The following is a 21,849-nucleotide window of genomic DNA, read 5'->3' as shown; positions in this document are numbered from 1 at the left end:
AAATAGATTAACTTAAGTCTGTAACTCCAGGAAAACAAATGCTTTGTGAAAACCAAATCTGCAGAAAGGAGCAGCCTCTGAGAGAAGTAGGGTAGTCAGAAGGGTAATCAGAAGAAGTAGGCAATGACCTTGGAATGGTGGTTGCTGTGGAATGTTGAAGAGAAGCCAGACTGCAGTGACCTTCACCTGTGAATTAAACATGGCAGCAAGGGTAGAGAACGGGATCCAGAGTCTACCTATAACATCACATGAACTTCAAGAAAATACTTGAACTGCTATTGAAGTATAGAGATGGATGAGTGGGTAGAATTTTATATTCAGGAACAAGATGAGGAGGGGATTATGGTTGAACTCATAGGAGTCAAATGACAAACAAACTATGTTTATACAATATAAACTAGATAAAAAGTACTTCCCTAATCAAATACAATTTACTGAGGTCATTTTTCTCTCATTAAGCATGCATAGTGAGTTTTACTGACTCATGCTTAGTGAGCTCTGTGTTGTTCTCAGCTGTTTATTTTGGTTTAAGGTACATTCCTGTTTAATGGAGCCTTTTTAAAGTTATCTTGAAGAAACTGTTTGAGTGGAACCTGAGACTTATTCTTTGGAACTGAGAACCTTAGATCTTACTCCATAGATCTCACTTGGCAATTATGCCAGGGGTATTTTGAATGTATAAAGAAGTGCCCTCGGGTTGGGGATTTAGCTCAGTGGTATTGCCTAGGAAAGGCCCTGGGTTGGGTCCCCCAGCTCGAAAAAAGAACCAAAAAAAAAAAAAAAAAAAGTGCCCTGAATTGAATCTATAAAAGTTCTTACAAGGACAGCAGCAGTGAGACAAGTACAGAAGAGGCTCTACTCGGCCCTTTAGCAAGAAGACCGTCAAATGGTCACATGAAGTAATGCATCTTTAGCTGAGATTAAATGTAAAATTATGATTAACGTTTTTACAAACTAGATACCTTTGTAGTTCTCAAACTTGAACACACAGAAAAATCACCCAGAAGGTTATGGACTCAGAAATTGCCCAGCATACTCACCGTTTCTGCTTCAATGGTCCTAGGGTAAGGCCAGACCATTTTCTGGATGGCGCCAAATGCAAATCACATTTATATTGTCATAAGTTAGCTTCCTAGTTTTCTCTATTTCCTCAAAGGAAATTATCCATATTTTCATTCAGTAATTTTCTCACACTGATCAGTTACTCTTGGCCAAAGATTTTTTTTAAATGTATTTTTCAGAACTCTGTAAAGAGTAATGGTACTGGGAGCTACTGCCCTTGAATTTCCAGCCTTCTCCTCATTTTTAAGCTTGATGAACATTCTATATCTTATCAACAGATATTAGTGGCTCGAGTGAAATCCTGAAAATACAATACAGTTCAAATGAGTATCTATCTTTCAACTATGAAATGCTTATCAATGAAACCTGTTTTTTCCATTAAGTTCTTGTTCAAATTTTCTAAAAAGGGGATGGAACTCATAAAGGGATGGAAAAGCTCAGCATTCATGTGTCATCCAGATTAACGTTTTCACATTTTTACATGTGTTTTTAAGTCAATAAGAGGAAAAAAGCATCTAAAAACAGAACCATCTAGATGTAGACTGAAGTACTTATAGTATAAATTTTATAATTGAATGACTCATCTTCCATGGCTTAATAAATTGAAAGCGACTAGATAGAGAATGGCATCGTAAGTGGGGCATGAGCTGGCCCGAGGCAGGGCAGATGACTGGCCCAGTGAGGCTCTGAAGACTATCTCACCTGCTCTATTCTTTAGCAATTCCAAAGAGATCAGGATCACGCCGGTCAAAACATTTGTAGGAACAGACTAATGTCTGGAGAGGAATCAGCTCTAGGTTTTTGCTTATCTTCCAGTTCTAAAAGGAAAGATTAAAGGTCAAATTAAGATAGTCCCAAGCAGTAGGGTTACGTGTGGGATTATTTTGCTTTGTATTTGAGAAAGCTAGGATGCTCTTGAACTCTTGACTCTACTGCATCTACCTCCTAAATTTTAGGATCACAGGCAACCATCACTAAGCCTGGTTTTTCTAGTATTTTTTAAATAAAATAGTCACTTTCTCAGAAGTTTCAGAACATTGACTTCTAAAGAACACATGATTCCATTTATAGACAGTTTATTCTTTTATCACACACAAATAAAGAAGCTTAACCAGATGACAAAGGCATATTTAACACTAAACAAAACTTAAATGATAAAACTTTATGTGTGCTTTTATCCAAACACTAGTACATAGTTTGACCATCTAATACTAGGGATTCCTGTGAAAATCATACATGCTACAGGAACTTGATTCCTATTTGAAAAAGGTTTTAATTATCAACCAGCAAGTACCAGCTTCTTGATTTTGCCTGTGCTCTATGCACTTCCTATATGGAAATTCTTATTATTGTTTGTTCATTTTCTGTACTATCCATTAAGATCATCATTGCCTGGGTCTCAATCAAGCAAATCAATATATGATGTAAGGTTTTACACTTCAGATATCTCTTGTCATACTTCTCTATGCACAAAATAGGTAGCCAAAATTCTGCCAGCCAATTAAATGGACATATCTTAAACAATCACAGCCCTAACATTTGCAAGACCTCCTTTGATCCCCTCCATGTCAAAAACTGTGGAGAGAAAAATTTTTAAAGTGAGCATAGCATTCATTGAAGAAATCCAAAGCAGAAAAATGTGACTTGAGGTTTTAATTGGTCAATGATACACTACTTACTTTTGTCAAAAACAAATCCTTTGCCCAACATCATCACAAACCACCTGAGATATCTGATTACTGTTCTGCTCACTTTTCCACCAAAGAAATTTGAAATTCTTTTTAGATGTTTGAAAGATTACCATCCACACTTAAGCAGCCTTCTGATGCTAGCCATGTATGAGTGAGAAATAGAAGTCAAGGGTCATAGTACTATCATCCCTACCAGAACAATGACTAGGCAGTGATATCATGACCATACATTATTTTGGACATAGAAGGTTAATGTTTTCCCATAAAGCTGTTAATCAATCAGTAAGCATTCCCTGAACTCCCTGGTGAACATCTTTAGTTTGCCTTTCAGGTGCTAATTTCTCTCACCAAGGGCACAAGAGCTCATCTAATTCTTTTTTGGACAAGTAGTTCTTTCATTTCCAACCTCCATACTTACAAACATACATACATACATACATACATACATACATACATACATACATATATTGGGAGAGAGCCATCCATTCCACTACTCAGCCAGCGTGAATCAACAAACTCTGACCACTGTGATTAGTCTAGCATAAGCACATAGCACAGAACCAACCAACAAAGCCATCAACTCTGGGTTCGGGGACCCCTGAAAGAGCAGCACTCCCTCTTCCAAAGGGCGCTGTTTGGGAAGTTCCTACACAAAAAATAAAGGCACGAGGAAGAATACGCAAGAGAAATATAATTTTTAAATGACAGATAATAACCAATAGATGGACAAATTTGAGATCCTAATCTAGGCATATTCGGTCAGACCCAAAAACAAAAATATAGATAAATTATAAGTGATCTAAAATTTACATGCACTAGACAAAGTGCCAAGAATATAAAAATGTGTAGCACATAACCTCTGCCTCCAAGAATTTTCTCAGGATTTAGTTGGAAAGATAAGAAATAAATAAACACAAAAAACTAGAAACATGTGGCAAAGTCAAGTAGTAAGCACTATACGGCCACAGGGAGGTACCATGCCAAGCTATGGATGAATCAAGAGTTTACAGCATGAAGAAAAGGTGAACTGGTTTCAGAAGGATGACTTAGGCTATGATTAACTGCAGGAGAGACAAAAGGATATTTCTAAAGTGTAAACTTCAAAACAAAAACTCAAAAATGTACTTAGCATATTTGGGAAACAAAACAAGGAAAGCAATAAATGAATCATAAAATATTGAATCATGTGCTCTCAATAATATACTACATCAAAAATAAAAGGAATTATTCTTCTTGTAATGATAGATGTATAGAAGGTTTTCAGGAGATTCTGGGATGACATATCACGTTAGATGGTGTAAGCTTAATGTTGAAATGATGATGTGAGATCTAATGGCAAAAAAATCAAAACTAAATGTGCCTTTCATAAAGTAGACAATTCTCTCATCTAAAGAAAACAGTTATTTTCTGCTCCATTGTGGTTTATTAAAAATAAACCATCCCATGTCTTCTTTAATTAGCATGTTTTTGAGACCTGAAATAAAACCATGAACCAAGAGACAATCAGAGAAACAACATAAATCAGGGAAGCTATAGTGTGGGTCTATCTAAGATACTTTGCTCAAGTTTTTCCATGAGGTGAAAAGTTTATACAAGAACTTCCTGGTGTTTCCTCTTCCACTGTGGCTTCTGCATTTCCCTTGTGACATTAAGAAACTGCCAAGGGAACAATGTGGGTTGGCTCCTGCCACAAGCAGGAATGCAAACTTTCTTTACCCCTTCTCAAGGGGATCCTTATTTACTGTCTAGTTGTTTGTAATAGAATTAATTGTTCACCTTTTTTGCTGTTCATTACTCTAATTTCTATTTATGATACAACATTTCTCAGGGGTATGGACTGATTTCTGGAAATTACACTGAGGAAAAGAACTTGACATAATTCTCTGGTGCTACAATTTTTCATATAATATCATCATCTTCTATTCTGTTTTGTGAAACAAAGTTCTCCAACATATTTCTAATAAATGCCCATTTAAATTTCCACCTGTCTGCATCGTCATAGTAGCTATTTTTATGGTATGGCACATGCCATATAAAATGGCCATGTTGCAATGAAGCGGCCGTTCTCCCTCCTAGAAAGGACCCCTCTCCACACATGTGAATTAAAAATCTATGACTCAGTCAAAAATAATTACCACTTTGGTGGCCAGCTGATAAAAATTAAAACACAAAACATCACTATATAAGGAAGAATAAAATGCCAGACTGGACAATTTATCTTACTAAATTAAAACCCTCAGGGGCAGCCTGCTCCCAAATCACTTGGGACAAAAAGCTGATCACCCAGAAGTGTGGGCAATCCTGAGACTGCCGGGCAGGACAGACAGCCACTTCTGTCCATGTTTGCCCACATCCCTGGCCCAAGAGGAAACTGCACAGTGCTTCTGGACACAGGAATATAGGAGCAGTCAGCTGCAGGAACCCTGCAGTCCAGATCTGCGCCCAGATCTGAATTAAACCCATCAAACAGCTCCCTGCACCCAAATCCCATGTGGGGGTTGGAGGGGGAGCTAGACACTCAGAAGTGTGGACACTCCTGAAAAATCAGAGGAGATTACTCTCAGCCCACATTCCTGACTCAAGAGGAAAACTCCTAGGGCCATCTGTGCCCTGTGCACACAGGCAACTAGAAGGGGCAGGACCCTTCCAGGTGCTGCCCTTGCAGAGAGCTGAAAGCCAGCCACCAGGAGCAACTATACACCTGAGAACAGAACACTCTGTTTCCATAACTGACTGAAAGAAAACAGGAAAACAGGTCTACAGGAGTGCTGACACACAGGCCCACAGGAGGATCAAGCCACCATCAAAAAACAGCAAGACAAGCTAACACCAGAGACAACCTGATGGTGAGAGGCAAGCACAGGAACCCAAGCAACAGAAATCAAAGCTACTTAGCAACATCAGAGCCCAGTTCTCCCAGCAAAGCAAACACAGGATACCCAAACACACCTGACAAGCAAGATTTAAAATCACATTTTACAATGAAGATGGAGGACTTTAAGAAGGTCATAAATAATCCCCTTAAGGAAATGCAGGACAACACAAGTAAACAAATAGAAGCCCTTAAAGAGGAAACACAAACATTCCTTAAAGAATCCCTTAAAGAATTACAGGAAAACACAACCAAACAGGTGAAGGAAACAGACAAAACCACCCAGTATTTAGAAATGGAAATAGAAACACTAAAGAAAGCACAAAGGGAGACAACTCTGGAGATAGAAAACCTAGGGAAGAGATCAGGGGTCATAGATACAAGCATCACCATCAGAATACGAAGAGAGAAGAGAGAATCTCAGGAGCAGAAGATACCATAGAAAACATTGACACAACTGTCAAAGATAATGTAAATTGGAAAAAGCTCCTAGCCCAAAACATACAGGAAATGCAGGAAACAATGAGAAGATCAAACCTAAGGATAATAGGTATAGAAGAGAGTGAAGACTCCCAACTCAAAAAACCAGTAAATATCTTCAACAAAATCATAGAAGAAAACTTCCCTAACCTAAAGAAAGAGATGCGCATAAGCATACAAGAAATCTACAGAACTCCAAATAGATTGGACCAGAAAAGAAATTCCTCCTGTCACATAATAGTCAAAACACCAAATGCACAAAACAAAGAAAGAATATTAAAAGCAGTAAGGGAAAAAGGTCAAGTAACATATAAAGGCAGACCTATCAGAATTACACCAGACTTCTCACTAGAGACTAGGAAAGCCAGAACATCCTGGACAGATGTCATACAGACCCTAAAAGAACACAAATGCCAGCAAAACTATCAATCAACATTGAGGAAGAAACCGAGATATTCCATGACAAAACCAAATTTAAACAATATCTTTCTACAAATCCGGCCCTACAAAAGATAATAAATGGAAAAGCCCAACACAAGAAGGGAAATACACCCTAAAAAAGAAATTAATATCCTTGCAACAAAACCAAAAGAAGAGAAGCACACAAACATAATCCCACCTCCAAATACAAAAATAACGGGAAGCAACAATCACTATTCCTTAATATCTCTCAACATCAGTGGACTCAATTCCCCCAATAAAAAGACACAGAGATACGTAAATAGATAATAAAAAGACTGGATACGTAAAGAGGACCCAGCATTTTATGCCTACAGGAAACACACCTCAGAGAAAAAGACAGACACTACCTCAGAGTAAAAGGCCAAATGGTCCAAAGAAGCAAGCTGGAGTAGCCATTCTAATATTGGATAAAATCAACTTTCAACCAAAAGTCATAAAAAATAAGAAAGAACACTTCATATTCATCAAAGGAAAAATCCACCAAAATGAACTCTCAGTCCTAAATATCTATGCTCCAAATGAAAGGGCACCTACATTTATAAAAGAAACCTCACTGAAGCTCAAAGCACACATTGCACCTCACACACTAATAGTAGGAGATTTCAACATCCCACTCTCATCAATGGACAGGTCATGGAAACAGAAATTAAACAGAGACATAAAGGGACTAACAGAAATTATGAACCAAATGAATTTAACGGATATTTTTAGAACATTCCATTCTAAAACAAAAGGATATACCTTCTTCTTATGGTACTTTCTCCAATATTGACCATATATTTGGGCACAAAACAGACCTCAACAGATACAGAAAGATAGAAATAATCCCATGCATCCTATAGAGATCACCACGGACTAAAAGCTGGTCTTCAATAACAATAAGGGAAAATGCCCACATGTACATGGAAGTTGAACAGTGCTCTACTCAATGATAACCTGGTCAAGAAAGAAATAAAGAAAGAAATTAAAGACTTCTTAGAATTTAATGAAAATGAAGGTACAACATACCCAAACTTATCGGACACAATGAAAGCTGTGCTAAGAGGAAAACTCATAGCTCTGAGTGCCTACAGAAAGAAACAGGAGAGAGCATACATCAGCATCTTGACAGCACACCTAAAAGCGCTAGAACAAAAAGAAGCAAATAAACCCAAGAGAAGTAGAAGGCAGGAACTAGTCAAACTCAGGGCTGAAATCAACCAAGTAGAAACAAAAAGGATTGAAGGAGCTGAAGGGGCTTCCAACCCCATAAAAACAACAATGCCAACCAACCAGAGCTCCAAGGAACTAAACCACTACCCAAAGACTGATCCATAGACTCCAGCTGCTTATGTAGCAGAGGATGGCCTTATTGGGCACCAATGGAAGGAGAAGCCCTTGGTCCTGCCAAGGCTGGACTCCCCAGTGTATGGGGATGTCGGGGAAGGAGGGAAGGGGGGGGGGTGGATGGGGAGAAGAACACCCTTATAGAAGAAGGGGAGGGGGATGGGACAGGAGGCTTATGTCCGGGAAACCAGGAAAGGGAATAACATTTGAAATGTAAGTTTAAAAAATCCAATAAAAGAAAAAATCTTAAAAAAAAAAAAAGAACTTTGGTGTAAGCAGTTTCTCCTGAACTATCCAGATAGGTTTAATATAATCAGATTTCCCTAGGTACAAGCACCCCGATAGGTATTCAACCACAAGTGGTCAGCCCCAAACACATATACATCTGAACTCTGCTAAATGAACTCAAGAAGTTAGGTAGGGGTTGGCATGCATGCACATATGGATGGATGGATGGATGGATGGATGGATGGATGGATGGATGGATGGATGGATGGATGGATATGTATGTATGTACATACATACATAGATAATACATAGAACTAGCAATAATAATTTAAAAGATGTCACGAATTTGAGGAGAGGGGCGACCTAGAGTCAGAGGAGGAAAGTGTCATTGAAATTATGTAAATACAGTAATCATGCATGAAATACCCCCAAAAAATTTTAAAGTGAAAGACGGAGATAGGAGAGAAGGTCCAAATGATGCAAAAAGAAAGGACACGATCTACCAACATTGGCCTGAAAATGTAGGAAGAACCAGGAGCCAAAAATTGGGAAAATCCTCCAGAAGTTGTAAGGGCACAGCAGTAGACATTTTTCCTGACCCAAATAGCCTTGATTTTAGTTCAATGAGACCCATATTAAATTTATAGCTTATAAAACAATGCATCTTGTTAAGATGCTCAGTTTGTGGTAATCTGACATAAAATAGAGACCAACACCGTAGAGAGAATCTTACGTACTGTGTGCATCACCTGTAAATAAAAAGCTGGTTGACCAATGAGCTGAGGCAGGAAATAGACGGTTAGAGTTCCAGTAGAGAGTAGAATTCTGGGACAGAGTCAGTTACAAGAGATTTGCCCTGAACCCCGAGGAAACAGACACATGAAACTGAGAAGAGGTAAGCAACCATGTGGCACTCACAGAATAGAATAAACGGGTTATAGCTTTACTCTGAACCCTTAATTAAGTTCCGTGTTAGACAGCATGCCCAAGCTTACAGCCCAGGAATTTATTCATATATAATTAAGTTTCAGAGTTGTTATTTCAGGAACAGGCGCCTGAGAGGAAAAGCCCACGGTTACAAACGGATCCAACTCTGAGCACAGAAGATCCTGGTATTAGAAAAAGCCACAGGCAGAAAGGTGGGAAACAAGCACCTCCCAGAGCTAAACGCAGTTTCCTAGCAAGGGCGTGGCGTTGGGGGTGGGGGGGACTAAATCCTTTTAAGAAAGAACGAGTGGACACACCTATGAGCAGCAGTTAGTGAGCAATAGGGAGCAGGGAACCAGAGCCTTGGGCATGCCTCGTAGGCAAAAAAAAAAAAAGAAAGAAAGAAAGCTTCCCAGAAATGGGGCAGATAGGCTCAACTCCCAGTCAGTACCTGTGAGTATGAGGCTTGGATCTCACAGAAGGGCAAACTGCAGCTCCTGCCCGAAACTTGCAAGGCAGCGTGCTCGTCCCTGCTCGACCAAAGCCAAGGGTTCAGAGTAAAGCTATAGACACAGGTTTGCTTGAGGAGCCTGCAGATTTTCCTCCAGAGCTGCTGTGAGACGATAATGCCCCAATCTTATGAACAGGTAAAGTATTAAGTTTGAAAACAATAAAAGTGAAAAAGAGATTAGAGGGAAAATATTTTCTATGTTAAAAATGGGGGCGGGGGAGGAACCATGACACATCCATATGGGTCCCAGATGAGTTTGACTCACTTATCAGCACACAAATAAGTATCTATTTAGTAACAATTATAATTTTATATATCCTTTTTAAGAGTGATCAGAATAAAACTGACTTAGATAAGGAGACTGAAAGATGAAATGCTGGAGTGGAGGTCATAAAGCAGAGGTCAGAGAATTCTGTAAATCAGAATAAAGAATCTTCTGAAGAATCCAATTTGGAATCTACAAGGACAGCACAAAAAGGTGGTCCCAGATGAGAAGAATCCACACAGGTTGGGGATTGGGGATTACAATAGTCACTCACAGGGATGCTATGTATTGAATTAAGAGTAAGATTATGTTTAATGCTACCTCATAACAATGCTATACAACAGATTCTATGCTTCACTTTGTAGAGTTTGGAGAAGTAGGATAGATACCCATGTTCATACACCATACTACTGATACATATTCGGAATTCCAATGGGCTTCTACCTTAAATCCTGGAAAGGCTGATTCTGAGATTGTACATTTGTCAGAGATGGTGGCCATCTTGAAAATGCCTTTGCAGACTGAAGTTGATGATACTTCAACATATGTATCTATTAGAATATAACAATTTTGAGATATTGTGGAATAAAACCTATTACAGATAATTCTTACAATTTACAGGTCAAACAGTTATTAAAGCTCTAACAGGACTTTAAAGGAAATGCTCATAGAACAGAAGGGGGACTATGACATCGCCCAGAGATGGATCAAATAATGTTTTATTGACTTTAAGATTTTAAATGTCAATGACAGATAACAAAGCTGATGAGAGACAATGGATTATGGGAAAAACTGCTGAAGGAAATCATCCTGTTTATATTAAGGATACCCTAACCTCAGAACTGAAGGAAGAAAATGTGTTATTTTGGCAGTGCGATTTTTGCCTTCGTTTCAACAGAAGAAAACCTATGAGTGGATTTCTTCCAAAATGATAAAAATCAGATTTGACAGGGGGAGGATCCCTTGAAGATCTTGGCTGCAAGCAGAAAGGAAAAAGATCATGAAGACTAACAAAACAGGTAACTTGCATCGCTGATCCTTCTATGTGGGAACAGCTCTGAAACTGGGACATAAAAATGTCTCCAGTGAGAACTTCAGCTAGGTGTAGCCAATAAATCTTGTTTGATACAAAATTCTCTGGACTTATCATACCATCCCTTCAAATGACATAGATAGATATTTATATTACAGTCTGGTTATACAGTTATAAAGAAAAGACAGATGCTTTACATGCTCTAACAGAGAGCAAGCATCATCTTTAACTGAATTGTGCACATTGCACATTCCACTCATATATTAATGCAGAGATGTATATTACTTGTGAAAGTTTATATGTTTATACACACCAATGAAGTTAAAGAGGCCCTGACAAGATTTTACCCTCGGAGATGCTGAGAAGGATGTTGAAATACTGAGGCATGTTTGTTCCAGCATTCTGCATGATCCTACCTCAGACTGCCACAATGCTTTTCCTCAAAACTCTACATCCAGGAAATTTCAAAATGACTAGCTAGATGACCCAGCATCACAAACTATTCCAGTGAAGACTTCAATTGAGCCCCAAACTTTCTTCAGCACAGAGATTAGACTGCAAATATTACAGCTAGCTTTCTTAAGAGTAACCAATATCCCAGTTTTCTTTGGACCTACAAAAAAGAAAATGATGCCCCCCGATCAGCAGAAAGTAATATTGAGAGCAACACCCCTCATTCCCGAGAGTCAGGGTAAATAGTTTCTGATCATTCAATACTTGATGGATGTGCGTCATCATTTAAAAAGAGCTGGTTGCAAGTTGTTATGGTCTTGGACAGGAAGGAAACAAAGTAAGAGAGATTAGATTCAGGAATTTCTTCTTCTCTTTCTCTTTCTTTCCTCTATCCTTTCTATCCCATCTAGTATTAGAGGAAGAGAGGAGGAAGGGATGAAAGGAAAAAGAGTAAATATAAGATTAATATAGGAATAGTAGGAATAAAGGATAGAGAATTGAATTTACTCTTAAACTATAGAAATACAACTAGCCAAAAAGTCTTCCATTGGTATAGATTTTTGCACATTGATACAGTTAAGGTTATATTTTATGTATGTGCATATGTGTTTCTTTTACAAGGTATTGATCCTATAAAATTCACTTTAAAGTGCAATATAAAGTTCTAGTCCTTGATAGCTGCTATTACACACTGTTTAGAATAATTAAGAAATGCAAATTAGCAGTCAGATAACCAAACTCATGGTCATGTTAGACACCAGTCTAGCTAAGTACACTAAGATGTTTCCACAGTAACAGCTAAAACAGTAATAGCAAAAACAAGCAACATTTACCTAGTCAGGTATAGTGTATACACGGTCTTCAAAAACTACAGAGATCCACAGAAAATGGCATTTAAAGATATTTTATTAACAAAAGGCTCCTTTTTTTTTTTGACAATGATACAGGTCTGCTCCTGGCAGCACCCCAATTCTACTTCGAAGAAGATGAACATCAAAGAACCTCCTTACGGCGTTTCCTTCATTCGTGGCAAACTAGAAACTGCCCTTGCTTCAGCTGCTGACAGTAAGCTCTCTGAACTGGACAAGAGAGATGCAGGGAAGTCGACTGCTGAGATTGACCGAGACTGGGTAAGCAGTCCTTCATATTTCCTGTCTCTGAGAAAAGTCTGTCACATGTTCTGGGCCATAAGGCCAAAGATGAGGTTCCAAAAATAGAGAAATTTGGGCAGACTATGCAGGCAGCCAGCTTTCCCAGTCACTTCCACAGGAAGCTGCTTGCCCGAGCTTCCTGCACACCCAGGTAACATGTATTCTCAGGTTTCTGATGGAGCTGAAGACTAGATGCTCATAGTCTCACAATTAGTCGTAAATTGTTTAGGACTTTAGGAAAATGTTTTCAGGTCAAGAAGATATTTGCAGGTTGGTAATGCAAGTTATGACAGAAATTGACTGAGGAACATAAATCTTAATTCCCCAAGATAGGATAGATAGAATACTTTCTCCAAGGTTGCCAAGTACATATGGACTGGACATTATCAGTGTAATCTTACCTCGTAATTTTCATTATTGTTACTATTGTTTATAGTTTATTATTGAAAGAGAAAGAGCCTTTTGTTAGAATAAAAGGGGAATTTGTAGAGAGAATCTCTTGTGTACTGTATGGAAGCATCACCTGTCAATATAAAGCTGATTGACTAATGAGCTAAGGCAGGAAATAGGAGGCGGGAGTTCTGGTAGAGAGAGCAGAATTCTGGGATAGAGTCAGGCATGGGAGGAGAGTCTTCAGGACTCTGAGGAGACAGATGCATGAAACTGAGAAGAGGTAACCATCTATGTATCATTCATAGAATAGAATAAACACATTAAGTTACAAGATAGTCGAAGAACAAAATTCTCTCTCAGAGTCATTATTTTCAGAACTGAAGCATGGGTATAAAAGCCTACAGTTTCACGACACTGGTCTTGTGTTCCAAATTAACAGAATTTGCAAAAGCCATAAAACCTTTCTCCCCACAGAATCCACATACTTTGGAGCTAGAAAATACATTGCTACATTGCTTTAACCCTTTCATTGATTAGATGAGGAAAACAGTCTATATATTGAGAAAGTAAACGACTTAGGGAATGTTCATTGCTACAGGCCACAGAGGATTAGAATCCAAGGCCACTAAATTGTTGATTTGTAAAGTACTTGCTGACAGGAGCCTGATACAGCTATCACCTGAGAGGCTCTGCCAGAGCCTAACAAATACAAAGGTGGATACTCACAGCCAACCACTGAACTGAGCACGGGGTCCCCAATGGAGGAGTTAGGGAAAGGAATGGAGGATTTGAAGGGATTGGCAACCCCATAGGAAGAACAATATCAACCAACTAGAACCCCCAGAGCTCCCAAGGACTAAACCACCAACCAAAGAGTACACATGGAGGGACCCATGGCTCCAGCTGCATATGTAGCAGAGGACGGCCTTATCTGGCATCAATGAGAGGAGAGACCCTCGGTCCTGTGAAGGCTCGTTTCCCCACTATAAGGGAATGCCAAGGCAGTGAGGTGGGAGTGGGGGGGGTGTGGGAGCACCCTCATAAAAGCAGAGGGAGAGGTGATGGGATAGGGGGGTTGCAGAGAGGAAACCAGGAAAGGGGATAACATTTGAAATGTAAAATAATATCCAATAAAACAAAAGGACTATTCATCCCCAAAGTTCCCCTTTTCCTTCCCGTATATCCTCAAGATCCCACACCACACACGCAGTCTCACTTCCATGTTTCTGTGGCCCTTCAGTCATTCTAATTAAAAAGCATTTCTCTTCCTGGAGGAAAAAATATGGCTCCAAGCAACCTTCACTAAAGAGAAATTTTGACCACCCATGTGCAATAGGCTAATGACATAGGTCTTAGAAGGATGTACAGGTGGAGGCTGTTAAAATGCTGGTTCCATAGACTTTTGGGGGAGGGTGTAATGGGGGGGAGGTTGGGAGGAACACCCATAAGGAAGGGGAGGGGAGGATGTTTGCCCGAAACCGGAAAGGAATAACACTGAAATGTATATAAGAAATACTCAAGTTAATAAAAAAAAAAAAAAATGCTGGTTCCATGTTCTCCCTTCAGTGTTTTTAGCACCTTTCTTCTTCCGCTTTAATTAATCCAGCACACGCTGCCAAACAATCCTAAAACATAGCATACACACCGACTCGTAGCTACCTACACTGAGTTAGGTCATTCTTCTTACTCTACTCTTTGACGGGTTTATACAATTTTGCACCAATTATTCATAGTGTCTCCTCCTCCCAACTCTACAAACCAACCCTGTTGCTTTCCTCTTTGCTCCTGTGCTGTGCTCTGGTCATATATCTGAATTCTACCTATTTTAAGGGAAGACATCCAGGACACTTACCAGGACAGACATTATGCAATGATTTTACCCTCCACATTGAAACTTTTGCGTGATTGATCTCTGGCCCTCATGCGTGTTATCCTTTAGTACTAGGGCCTTTTACATCTTTACAGTTTAAACTCAAACCTTAAACTATTAGGAACTGAGCAGGTCCCCTGTAAAGCTGTATTACATACAGCACCAGAAACTTCCTGCTTAAAGTATGTTCTCAAATATTTACGGAGTGACTAAAATAATTTCTAAAATTGGATGTATAGTCAGAACATTAACTCTTCCAAACCGGTATTGACTGCACTAGCATTTGGTATGCTCTGAAGTCAACTATGCCATCTAGGAACCATCAGTGTAAGCCAAGGATAGGTCTGGTTTCCTGATAGGTTTTTTGCTGTTGTTGTTGTTGGTTTCCTGTTAGGTTTGCTGTTGCTGTTGTTGTTGTTGTTGTTGTTGTTGTTGTTGTTGTTGTTGTTGTTGTTGTTATTGTTTGGTTCCTAAGAATGTTCATTTTTACTCTCGAAATTATCTTTCTGTAATAAAAGTCTTTATGGTTGTTCTGCTAAGATATTTTGGACCGTTGTAAAGGCAAGCAACTGGAAACAAACAACATCAAAAACAGAGTCGGCCATCTGCTGAGCTAACGAGCCTTCTTTCCACTACATTCCGACCCTGCTCCCGGTCAGTCTCTGCTGCATAGCAATGCCTTTAACTTTCTTGGGGGAGAGTCAAAGTTTGCAGGAATGAGCATCTTTGGGTGAATAAAATAAAGTTGATTACAATTTCAGACCTTTGCAAGAAGCAAATCAGAGATTCCAATGTAATTATAATTCTATGTCACCAGTTTAAGAACTAAAGGTAGAAGTCTCTAAAAGGGAAAAGGGACGGAGAGTTATCAGAAGCTGGAGAGATCGAAGCAGTGTGTGGATTCATTTATGCCGTGATTGTCTTCTATTTTGTGACTACAGTAACATGGAACACGCATTATCATTTCAATTTTCTGAACAATAAATACTTATTACTTTCACAACCATTTAGAACTTGAAATGGGATGCCTTCTGATCTTCTCTCTCTCTAATGTACATTAAATTGACTAACCGCTGAACAAATGTATTAAGACCAACATTCATTTTCATAGCTGACTAGTTGAAATGATCAGCTTCATAAATGGATGTCAGTGGTATCTTAACAGCAATAACTTTTTATAGAAAAGTAAGATTTTCCTCTGTAAGTAATGGGTAAAGTTATTAAATGTAATATTATATTTTGTCTCATTCCCAGCAGGTTGTCATAAAAAGAAATTAAGATTAAAAAGTTTCATTTATTTTCATCAAGTAGATGAGCGTTTTCACTCATTTATGCTGGGACCTCCTCACATTAATCTCTTCTGAGGATAGCTTTAATTACATTACATCATTCAATACAGTGCTGAGTTTATGCTCCAAGCCAATCCTTGCCTAAACTCTTCAACTTTAAAGGAATCTGGGGAAATGTTATGTTTAACTAACAAACCGATTCAAAATGAAAACCCTCATAAGAATATTTTGGGCACAGGATCACTCAAGAGTTTGGAAAGAACTTTACAAGAATATTTAAGTTACTTGATGATCAAATGTGGCCCAAGTTACTAGTAACTAAGCAGGATTGATTCTGTTACTGTTTCAAAGATTCCTGCTGAAATAGCAATTAAACTGAAAAGTCTTATTCCTAAGGGCTAACAAGTCAAATAATTACAACATTTTAAAACACCAAATTGAGTAAATTGCCAAGTGATCCTTTTCATCCATTACTTTCAACTGGCCCTCTCACTAGTTTAGAAGGCAAGCATGACATAATATTACATTCACCTGAACAGAAGCCGCCTCAATTTGAAATTTTGGGGTTGTTTGGTTTTCCTTTTTCTGTTTTATGTCGGGAATAAAGACTCATTTTTTTTCACTGAATGTCTCCCTCTTTTTGATACAAACCCTGCTTGAAGCAGAACGTTCAGTGTAACACAGCAGCAGCCAGACACTAGCATTATCAAACAGGTTTTCCAATGAAGTAATGAAGTATTGAAGTATTTACTATGAAGGACAGCACTCTCCAAGATTAGGTCCTGAGTAGATAATTAAATAATTGATTTTTTAATAAAAAGAAAAAGGGGCTTCTGGGCGAACAAGTTTATATAGAATATTAGCCCACTTACATGGAAAGGCAGCATAAACTTGGAGGCTGACTAGGAGCAATTGTCTACCATCTTAATCCATGTGTCATTGCTATGAAGAGACACCATGCCACAGCAACTCTTATGGAGAAAAGCATTTAATTGGGAATGGCTTACTTTTCATAGGTTTAGTCCATTGTCATCATGGCAAGGAGCGTGATAGCAATACGGGCAGACATGGTGCTGAGAGGCAGCTAAGAGTTCTACATTCGGGCCGGCAGGCAACAGGAAGAGAGAGACCCTGGACCTGGCTTGAGCATTTGAAACTCCGAAGGCCAAACAAGTGACGTACTTCCTCCAACAAGGCCATACCTAATCCCACAAGGCTATACTTCCTAATTCCTGTCACCTCGTACCATAATGAGCAAGTAGTCAAATGTATGAACCTATGTGAGCCAGTCCTACTCAAACCACCACAGTCACCAACACTGTGGCGGCAACGTCATTATCATCCCCCAGGTATTCTGCACACACTCTACACTGTAAACAAACAGTGAGACACTAATAATACAGGTTCCGATTGTCCAACTGGCCAGGTGCACTCAAATGTCAAGTTGATTTTTCAAATTTAATCTTAAATACCCTAAAATTTTGTGTATAATGATTATTTAATTCATACTAAAAATAATAAACATATACTTTTTCACTATAGAATACTTAAGAGCATGAGTTTTATTATATATATACATATATATGACAGTTTTTGAGACCACACACTAGGCAAGAGCTCTTTAATGAGCCATGTCACCCAACCACTTCCTAACTTTTAATAGCATTAAAATCAATAGTTGTTTCATAACAAAACAAATTATTTTCTTTTCCACTTTTCTCAAAGTTTCTGACGTCCCCATGCCTTTTATCTATTCACATATCTGGATATCTAGCTATGTAATACCAGGTTTTAGCTTGGCATGGTGATGTGCCCAGCAGGCTGAAGCAGGATGACGGCAGGAACTTCGAGATCAGCCTGGACTATACGGCAAGTACAAAGCGAGCTAGAGCTAAACACTAAGATCTTGCCTCAAACAAACAAATGCCAACAGCAACAACTCCAGTAATTCTAGACTTTGACCTATTCCCTCATTTTGCTCTGAAAACATCATTCCATATTTGCCTCGGTTCATAAGAAATCTGTTTTAGTCCCTTGCCATTTCTTTGTGATTTTTTTCTCATTCATAATTAGCTCTCCTCATCTATCTGTGGTTATGTATAATTTTACCAAAATATGATTGTATGTGGTTTTGTACTTTTTTAATTTGACTAGTCAGTCACTCAGTAAGTACACCATGCCTTTAGCTAATATTTTCTGCCATCAGCCGGAATCAAAGCCTCCAGTTTACATTTCAGTCATTATATTTTTAACCCATACTGTATTCTTATGCCCCCCGTTATTGTTTCTATAGGAGTTTACAGTAACCTTAGGCATATATACACTGGGGAAAATGAATTCTCACAGCCCTTCGAACATTTTCATGGAAATTTTATGTGTCAATTTTTTTCTTCCACTCATTCTTTCCTTTTAATTTTTTGTGATCTCCAACATTAGCCTAATGTGTGTTAGGATCCTATAAAGTGATCTGATTTATCTGTCATAAATACCCCATGGCTCTATGTCCACAGAGGAAAATCCTTCTTTCAAGAGCTAGGGCCGTTCCTTTGTAACAGAATGACCGTTCAGGATATGGGTTGATATAAGAATGCCCAGCCCACTCTGTGTGACATCACCTCCAGGGCACATATACGAAGCACAATCTAGCTGAGCTGTCATCCAGCAAGCGACCAAAGATGTGTGTGTCTGTTTCTCTGCTCTTTACTGCAAATATGGTCTGCAAAGCTACTGAAGTTCCTGCGTTGATAACCCCTTAAAGATAGACTGCGACTGGAAGTATCAGATTAATGAGCCCCATACTTCCTTCGCTAATTTTTTTCAGAACATTTGAGCAAAAGAAATGAAAATACAACAATGTGGTCAAAGAATAGCAACGTGAAACCTGCATAGTGCACAGCTATGCTCTTAAGTTGCAAAATGTGCTTCCATTGATCAAAATGTGAATGCTTCACTCCTTCTTTAAAAAGGGAACAAGAATATCCTTGGCAGGGAATAGGGAGGCAAAGATTAAAACAGAGGCAGAAGGAACACCCAGTCAGAGCCTGCCCCACATATGGCCCATACACATACAGCCACCCAATTAGACAAGATGGATGAAGCAAAGAAGTGCAGGCCGACAGGAGCCAGATGTAGATCTCTCCTGAGAGACACAGCCAGAATACAGCAAATACAGAGGCGAATGCCAGCAGTAAACCACTGAACTGAGAACGGGACCCCCGTTGAAGGAATCTTAGAAAGGACTGAAAGAGCTTGAAGGGGCGTGAGACCCCATATGAACAACAATGCCAACCAACCAGAGCTTCCAGGGACTAAGCCACTACCCAAAGACTATACATGGACTGACCCTGGGCTCCAACTGCATAGGTAGCAATGAATAACCTAGTGAGGGCACCAGTGGAAGGGGAAGCCCTTGGTCCTGCTAAGACTGAACCCCCAGTGAACGTGATTGTTGGGGGGAGGGTGGTAATGGGGGGAGGATTGGGAGGGGAACACCCGTATAGAAGAGGAGGAGTAGGGGTTAGGGGGATGTTTGCCCGGAAACTGGGAAAGGGAATAACAATCGAAATGTAAAAAGAAATACTCACGTTAATAAAGAAAAAAAGAAAAAAATGTGATTCCATTATCTGGTTCTGTCTCAGATATTTTTTCTCCCATTCCTTTTTTACTGAGCCCTGCCTTTGCCCATCCCATTACAGGATAGGAAGTATGGCCGCCAAGTCAAGCCTTGGATACACTCTCAGATTTCTAGCACTCAACAGTCTTAGAAAATAAACTGCTGTTCTCCAAGCCCAGGCCTGTAGAGTAGCTTTGTTTTCCTTTGTGTTGTTTGTTTGCTTGTTTGTTTTTTCAGTAGCCATGCTGAACTAGTACAACAGCTTACAAAACTAAGTTCAAACTTCATACTGAATGGCTTGCATATCTCACGCTACCTCTCACTGTGTCTCCCTTAGCTTAGCTTGTGTGTTCACAGTTCTGAGTGAGCTAATTATTTGTACGCTTTCGCCTGTATTGTTGCACACTGGTTCATGTCTAATGCCCCCTTAATTGTCTTATACATCTTAAGCAGATAATAATCTTTAATATTGTATTAATTCTCCATGCCCCGAAAACAAACACCATACTAGGGCTCCAAAATTGCAGCGCCATTTCCTCACAGAATCCACACACGATCACTCTACTTATTACAAGAATGTAACCATCCTGTTGTGCCTAATAACGTCATTCCATTATTAAGCACCTACTATGCTAAGTAATACTTGAGAGTCTGTTGAACCCTTGGCCACAGCCCAGTAAGATGGGAGCTATTATTGTTGCCTTTGAACAAACAAGGAAGCATATCCTTAAAGAGGAAATTAAGGTGACATAGACAGTAAGTTTTGAGACTCATCATCATATCTATATTGTGAATTTCTGATGTTCCTGGGAATATGTGATTTCTTTCCAGACCAGGAGTCTACATTGCCAACAGCTGATGAAGTTTTATAGAGAGAGAATATATGGAATACCATGAGGGAATACTATGGAGGAAGTAAATAAATGGCTCTTCAACTTGATTCTATTAAAAGCCAATTAAATAGATGAAGACTGGCTAAGTTGGACTGGCTATTTTCTTCATTCGAGGTTGAGTACAAGGAGTAGCACACATGAGTTTCTGCCCCTGGTCTCCAGTTGGAAACTTTGAGAATTTGGCAAAGTTACCTAGCTTGTTTAAACTTAGGATTTCTCATCAGTGTCCTGGGGTGTTTTAGATATTACCTAACTATGGTATTCCAGGTGACAGCACAGAGTTGGCTATGGTTATTTTTATTAGCTGGCAATTTCTCCCCAAAAAAAGTTTCGAAATGAAGCTAACAGTTCATCGGATGGTTTTGCAAAGAAATCTGTCCAAGGGAAAAATGAACAGGGCAAGCTGTCCCAGGTGCAGCGAACATGGCCAGGGAGAAGCAGGCTGCTTGGGCAACTTTTGCTAAGTAATTTGGCAAGTTTTACTCTTTAGAGTTCTCGCGATTGCCGTGATCCATTCCAGACGAGACTGTGAGCTCTTTCAAACAGGTTACACACACAAGCAGATGCCACTCCCATCCCAAGCAGCAGGGTACATAGCTATCCTCATTTTCCCAGAGATGATCTCTTTTTCCTCTTGATATTTAGCATCAGGTGCTTTGGGCCTTTTTTTTTTCTAGAAAACAACTGAAATCTGTTGTGCTTAGGTTTGGTGGGAGAAATAGACAGTGAACATCGAGTAGGTAAATAATTTCAAAATTTGCTAGATGCCCTGAAGACTAAAACTTTCTAATACAAACACTGATTTAGCCAGACAAACTGCAATGGATGTTACCAATTCATAGATTTTTGGAGGCATTTACAGGCATTAGAGCACAATAAAAAATGTAAATGATTTGAGGATACTGTCTCCGATTAACTATTTCCTTTGTTTCTCCTAATCACAAGTGGCTTTGCCTACTATAAGTGGAATTTGTTCACAGATGGACCAAAAGGGAGAATATTATCCCATTTTCTCCAAATTACTCCCCAAAAGGTCTTTTGAACCTTGTAGAAAATTTCCTGTTGGCCACAGTTAAGGATATCTTGAAACAATGTGTGCAAGGAAGGAGATCTTGCTACATTATATATCTGTACTCACAGGCCCAGGGAATGGCGATTCCCACTTTTAGTGTGTATCTTCCAATCCCAATTAATACAGTCAACATAACCCCTACAGGCATGGCCAGAGGCTAGACAATTCCTCACTGGTGTGTCTGGAAGCTTGTCTTCTGGGAAATTCCAGGTCCAAATTGACTACTAACATTAAAAGGGCAATAGGAGTAGAGTAAAA

The 21,849-nt window shown here is 39.2% G+C and overlaps 1 protein-coding gene across 2 annotated transcripts in view; it reads right to left on the bottom strand.

Annotated features, from left to right (window-relative positions):
• The window catches only part of Lrrc69 (leucine rich repeat containing 69), a 128,505-nt gene that overhangs the window by 28,613 nt on the left and 78,043 nt on the right, over window positions 1-21,849 (bottom strand). Inside the window, exon 8 of one of the 2 annotated variants that reach the window (XM_032905623.1) lies at window positions 1,765-1,880. The exons of the other annotated variant lie outside the window; for it this stretch is intronic. Coding sequence (XP_032761514.1) covers window positions 1,770-1,880 — 111 coding nt within the window. The 3' untranslated portion in view covers window positions 1,765-1,769. The remainder of the gene's footprint in view (window positions 1-1,764; window positions 1,881-21,849) is intronic. 2 annotated transcript variants of the gene reach the window in all.

This window comes from Rattus rattus, chromosome 1 (genome assembly GCF_011064425.1).
Source record: "Rattus rattus isolate New Zealand chromosome 1, Rrattus_CSIRO_v1, whole genome shotgun sequence".
Lineage (NCBI taxonomy): Eukaryota > Metazoa > Chordata > Mammalia > Rodentia > Muridae > Rattus > Rattus rattus.
This window is presented reverse-complemented; position numbering and strand designations above follow the sequence as displayed.